At 44.3% G+C, this 6,276-nt stretch overlaps 1 protein-coding gene across 1 annotated transcript; it reads right to left on the bottom strand.

Annotated features, from left to right (window-relative positions):
• Positions 1–754: 754 nt before the first annotated feature.
• Positions 755–3,364, bottom strand: egr2b (early growth response 2b). The gene is made up of 2 exons (XM_005748736.1): positions 3,003–3,364; positions 755–2,697 (listed from the first exon to the last, which is right to left on the bottom strand). The coding sequence occupies exons 1-2, from the start codon at positions 3,166–3,168 to the stop codon at positions 1,523–1,525; spliced, it is 1,341 nt and encodes a 446-aa protein (XP_005748793.1). The 5' UTR covers positions 3,169–3,364; the 3' UTR covers positions 755–1,522.
• Between the last annotated feature and the right edge of the window lie 2,912 nt (positions 3,365–6,276).

Genomic DNA, 6,276 nt, shown 5'->3' with positions numbered 1-6,276 from the left:
TTATTATTATTATTATTATTATTATTACTATTATTATTATTATTATTATTATTATTATTATTATTATTATTACTATTTTTTCTAGAAATACTTGTGAATAGGAATTCCACACTGATCAATAGACCTAAAGTCGATTAGTCTCCGTGATTCCAAAAGTGGTTCTTTAACTATTCAACTAACAAATAACCCCAGAGAGTGAACTTTAGGATTAAATGTCTTTGTTGCAGCACTTGTAAAATGATTTCATTTCATGAATTGTGTGGAAGTATCGTTCGACTTTGTTGTTGCCTCTCATAAACATAGATTTCCTCTTAGATCTAGTTCATTTTTAAAGTAACGAACCGCATCAAAGTGGTGTGAGATGTGGATGTTGTGCGCTTCGCATGTTTTGTCTAAACTTCTAAAGTTTGCGCAAATGCTTTATTTCACCTTCGCTGCGTCAAAGCACGGACTTGTTCTGCTGCTGTCGGTGAGCGTAAAACAAATCATTTGCATATGATAGCCTGTTTGTAACCTGATGTGACACCTAAATAAAAACTGAGTGGGCAAAAGTCTGAGTCAGAGATGCCATTGGTGACGCAACGTGGGATTTACCCGTTAAAATTTCCAGCGTCAACAGATCTTTTTAGAATGCAAATAAAAAGTATACAGTTCACTACTTTCAGCGCAGTGACCCGGTAGGTCTCATAAAAGCAGCTTTCGGGTGCTGCAGATTAGAGCAATGAACCAATCGGACTCTACCGGCTGTGTTTATCATTCTGATCCATTTAATAAGTCTCAAAACACACATCACAACAACAACAGCGACAACAACAAAAAATCAAATCAAATCAAAATGGTCAAGTCGCTATGAGTCAAACATTTACACTCCAACATGGTTTAAACATTAACCACAACTGCTGAACAAATGGAGTTACACCAGACAAAATGCGTACAAAAATAGAATGTCTTCCAACTTTACATATGAAAGGACAAATATACATTGCGATAGAAGCGTCCTTGAATCAGTATGTGTACAAAAAGACACACAGCAAGGCACTAAAGGGAAAATTAAGAGTTCCACAAACATGTTAAGATGAATTCATTGTCAATTTAATAACTTAAAATTGTTTCATTTCTTGGAAACGTTATTGCAGTTATTTCACATTCGCGCACAAAAGCTGGGCTCTTAGTTAAGTGTTGGCTAGATTCTATTTCATAAAGTCCCCTTCACATTACAAATGATCTATTAATTTTGTATGAATTGTATTGGCTTTTTTATTTGTATTTTCAATAGACTGTGCAGTCAAAGTGCATTCGTGTCAGTCTTTCACTCAGTTCTGCGGCAGGAATGGGAGAATGTGCGTATCTGCGCACCACTGCACAAAAGTTCTTGTTTATTCCCATCCTGGTGATTGGACCGCGGTCTTCAGTTCACAATAGCTGAAGAACTGTTCTGATGGTACCCTTCTTTTTTAGGTTTTCTTCTTAGTTTAGTTTTAGTTCACACTGCCTCGGTGACAGCAAAGCTTTCCACGGAAACCTAAGAACAGATCCCGTTGGCTGCGCTGATGCCGCCTGATAACCGGTCCAGTCCGGAGCTGCTGGATGAGGAAGAGGAGGAAGAGGAGACAGTGGAGGACTTCCTCTCTTTCTGTCTCAGGTGAATTTTTGTATGTCTCTTTCTCTCGTCGCTCCGAGCAAACTTGCGGCCGCAGAAGTCGCAGGCGAACGGCTTCTCTCCCGTGTGCGTACGGATGTGAGTGGTGAGGTGGTCGCTGCGGCTGAAGTTACGCATGCAGATTCGACACTGGAAGGGCTTGTGTCCAGTGTGGATGCGGATGTGTCTGGTCAGTTCATCCGATCGCGAGAAACGCCGGTCGCAGCCCTCCGCCGGACAGGGGTACGGCCGCTCATGGATTGGTGTCTTGCTGGGTCTGTTCGGGTACTTTCTGGGTCGCAGGATTGGCCGCAGGGGCAGATTCTGTGGGCTGTACGCAGAGGGGAGCCGCGGCGCCCCTCCCTCGGAGGCACCACTACCCGGAGCCCCCAGAGTAAAGTTCCTGATAGTGTTCAGGGGGGTCAGAGGTGGAGGGACACGGAAGGTATCAAGAGGACAAGAGCCAAACGGTTTCCGATCCTGGATGCCTGCCGTGTGCATGTCCCGCTGGCAAGTCGGCTGGAAGAAGCCCGAATAGTCGGGGATGATGGGGAAAAGCCCTGGTGCGTCTGAGCTTCCGGGCTGCTTGGGTGACGAGTAGGAGGGTGGAGGGTAAGAGGCGATGGGGCAGGTAGAGGTGGACAAAAATGCAGAGGGGTCCTGGTATACCTCCCCACAGCCGGAGGTGGAGTAAGGAGGCGGGGGTGAGTACAAGTGGTGGTGGTGCTCTAGCTCTGCCTGGCTCTGAGCCGCCATGGTGCAACTCAAATTACCACTGGAGAAGTGATTGGGAGATCCTGAAGAAGCCGGGGAGGAGGACGCTGAAGAGCAGGGAGGAGGAGGAGGAGGAGGTGGCTGGGCCACGTTGAAGATCCCCGAGACGATGTTGATCACTCCCTCGGGGTTCCAGTTACCTGGATATTGAGAGTCGATGGAGAACTTCCCCATGTAGGTGAAGGTCTGGTTGCGATGGGCTGCAGGCTGCGAGAAGCTGCTGGAATATGAAGAGAGGTCCAAGGAGCGTTTTTCTGCACTCATGTCTGCGCCCATCAAGCCATCTGCGGGGGGAAACAAATCAGAAAGCATGATTCATTAACCTCTTCACACTAGACCGGAAAGTGGGCTTTAAGTGACAGAGAGCAGGTGCATCTGTGTTCCGTTACGCACGGACTGCGCTCCTACCACCCCAAACTTCTTAAGTACAGCACTCCAAAATTTAACAGAAATGTGTCCGTGTTATTCTTTCTTGCAGTCATTTGCGAAATGTTGAAAAAAAAAAGCAGTTTTTCATTGTTTTGTTTTTGGATGTTGGATGTATAAAATGTTTCACACACACACACACACACACACACTGTTTTCTTACCTGCTGCCACATTAATCTGGTCGTAATGCGCGCCCAAGTCGTTGTTGGGGAAGATCGCCACAGAGGTCGGCAAACTGGTAGCAATGTCATCCATGGAGTAGACGCTCTCGGCATGCGCGAACCCTCCGAGATTCACCGGCACTTTCTCCAGAGTTTTAGCCGTCATTGTAGAAGGATCGAAGTTAGCGCGTCTCCTTGCCCTCTGTCCTGTTCTTTCTGTTCTTTACCTCAAAGCTTATCACAAATAGGGGATATGTAACCCAGCCACGCAGGGGGTCACCACTGCATGTCTCTGTCAGTCAGCGTGTGTTAAAGGATGAGCTCCGTGTTCTTCATATGCTCTGATGATCGAGTTAAAAGGGTGTAAAGTAACGGGAACGGGGGCCCTGACACTAGTATGTATATATGGGGAACCTTTTCAAAACGTCATTAACCAAATATGGAAGTGGGAGGGGTAGTCGAAGAAGAACGAAGAAGCTGATTGGCCGGAAGGCTCCATGACGCTTTCAAAGGGAATCTCTTGTCAATGGAGAGCCCGTTGCTCCAGGATAGATAAGAGCGACTTTTTCCACCTGCTGCAAAATTGCAACAACCTGCGCAGAACCTGACAGCAAGAGCACACAATAAAAAGCGCATGCAGCCCTCACTGATGCACCTGTCTTATCATCGTTTACACGTTTATTCTCGCGCATATGCTGTTTGATAGCGCTCTGCGATCAAAAGAGGAGGAATTCCGGTCTCAGGCGTAACCCATATAAGGTTGAATCCGGCACGAACGGGCCCAGCCTCCATGTTCCATATTTGGGTTAGATTCCGGAAAACGATCATCGGAAAGTGACGAGTTTTACCGAGCTGAGCATTATGAGAGTGAAAGAGGGAGAAAGACACTGAGGCATAACCACAAACAAATGAGACGGACAGAGGGGTGGAATTTACTTCTTTGGTAGACGGGCTGCATGGGCACGGAAATTTCTGACGCTCTCATTTGACTATGCTCTAGGAAAGACTCGATTTAGTTCACCGAGGAGTTAACTATAGTAATTGAGAGATATTTATAGAAAAGGAAAAGGAAGCCAATATTTATAGAGGCAGCGGTTATAGGTTTTGTGAAATAACCACACACGGACCACGGGTTTACAGTGGTACACATACATACTCTTGCATTTTTATCAGCATAGCGCCATTTTTCAATGAAAATAGCAATTGGGCCAAAATTTAGTTTAAACAACTGGGACGACACAGAGTGTGTTTATTAGTACTCGTGAAAACTGCATGCCCTCCTGTGGCCTCTTTAGGAAGTGTGCCTTCTCTGGCTCTTCCTCTCTCTCGCACACACGCGCACAGAATTCACAGACCTGTTGTGATCTTGTAAAGTCCCTTCGTGGGTGGAGAAAGTTGACAGACAGAATGCAGAAAATATCGGGCACCTTTAGTGGAATAAACTTTCCACTGTGTGTGTTGCATTGTACAGATACATTGCACAGTCACTACTGTCTTGCTGTGATCCAAATATAGGCCTGGCAGTGACCTCAGGCTGTGAGACGCTTGAAAATATTCTGTAATCATCTCAAAGAAACCTCGAACTGACCCTGCTGGAAACCAACAAAGAGGCTGATGATGAGCTTACCAGATCATTGATCCATATCTCACTGCTAATATTGGATAAAGAGTGATGTACACTCACAATAATAATGCTTAACACCACCACCACATCATTCCAACAGGTAGTCAAAACAACAAATCTCATGTATGTTAGGAGAGGGAGTTGGTACAGAGAAGCTAATGAGGGAGAAAATAAATAAATAAGAATAAAAGTGCCAGAGTTAGAGGCCTCTATGCTGTATTCACACACAAACACACACAGAAACAGGAGCTGGTGCAGTAGGGCTATGTTTTAAAAGTATAAACTGATGGAGTCAGTGATAATTAATGATCTCACCCGACTTACTTGACCTACTAATGCTGTTTCACTCAGTGCCCCCGTCATCATCACTGTTGCTGCTACTACAGTTTTCATATTTTTCAACTGCTGCTGGCACCGCTTACACTGGGAGTTATAAATGAATGTACTGTCCAGCCTGCTGCTAGGCTTTGTCATACTGGCTTTTGCCTGTTGTCTAATATGACTTCAGATATAGGCCATCGAAAATCCTTAATAAGCGTTTCAGTTCTCCATATATGGTTATTCAAAGTCAGCACTGTATGTGTCCCAGCCACTGTCTCTGTCAGGTTTTCAATTCCAACCATATTATCGTTCTCACAGCTGCACACTCATCGTCTCTCTCCACCCCACTCACACACTTTAAACAGCCATATATTTGCATGCACACACCCAACTCCCACACAGAGAAAATATGTGGGCTACAAAAGCAAACTGTATCCAGTGTGGGCTTTGTATTGATGACTGTGACAGTTAAACAGACAAGGAAATTATTGTATATTCTTGCATATTAAACTTGTGACAGTGATATAACCTGAGTGGTAAAGTCTATAAGTTATCTAACAGGAAGATAAGGACAGTATGATATAATCAGAAAGGTCCACAAGCTCAAATCTCATAAATAAAAGCAGTTGTCAAAGTCACCGAGAGACCACATATGTTTTGTACAGTAGGCCACACAGGTCATAATGTCATGTTTTATCCAAATGAATATATCCTCCAGTCTAATCAAGCAGCAGACACTGACAACCACAGGCACATATTCATATACAGAGAGTATTCGAGGGACAGTACAGGGATTTTCCCTGCTGGGTAGGTGGTAGGTTACAATAACTGTTATATGGTGATGTCAAAAGTGAGCGGTGACATACTGTGCTAACTCGAGATGTTTACCATATCACACTCCCATGTTTTCAAGATGCTGTTAGAAGAAGATGGTTTTGGTAATTCCAACAGATCGTTAAAAGTGTTTTCCAAATCAGGAATTGATTTTTTGTTTTTCTCTGAACTACAGTGTCAATCGATGTTAGCATTAAGCAGATTTGACTGAAATTTGTGGCAGTAGCAACCTTTCATGTATTTTAATGTAGTGACCAGATGAGACATTTTATGACGGACAGCACAGCATCTGATCTCTCGTCTCACATTTTGACTGGGCCAAGTATTGGAAAGTCAGCACTGCCAGACTGCCAGGGTTTTATTAACATTATTTCATTTATTTCTCTTTATTATTTCAGATGAGATTCACACACACACACACACACACACACACACACACACACACACACACACACACACACACACACACACACACACACACACACACACACACAC

Source organism: Pundamilia nyererei, unplaced genomic scaffold, assembly GCF_000239375.1.
Source record: "Pundamilia nyererei isolate P.nyererei 1_Seehausen unplaced genomic scaffold, PunNye1.0 scaffold00228, whole genome shotgun sequence".
Taxonomy (NCBI): domain Eukaryota; kingdom Metazoa; phylum Chordata; class Actinopteri; order Cichliformes; family Cichlidae; genus Pundamilia; species Pundamilia nyererei.
Note: the sequence above shows the minus strand (reverse complement) of the source record. Positions and strands in the feature narration are given on the sequence as shown.

Excerpts from the sequence above, each read along its gene's own strand:
- egr2b (XM_005748736.1), bottom strand. The coding sequence starts at position 3,168 with ATGACGGCTAAAACTCTGGAGAAAGTGCCGGTGAATCTCGGAGGGTTC. Across the intron at positions 2,698-3,002 it reads CCAGATTAATGTGGCAGCAG|ATGGCTTGATGGGCGCAGAC; the intron begins GTAAGAAAACAG and ends TTCCCCCCGCAG.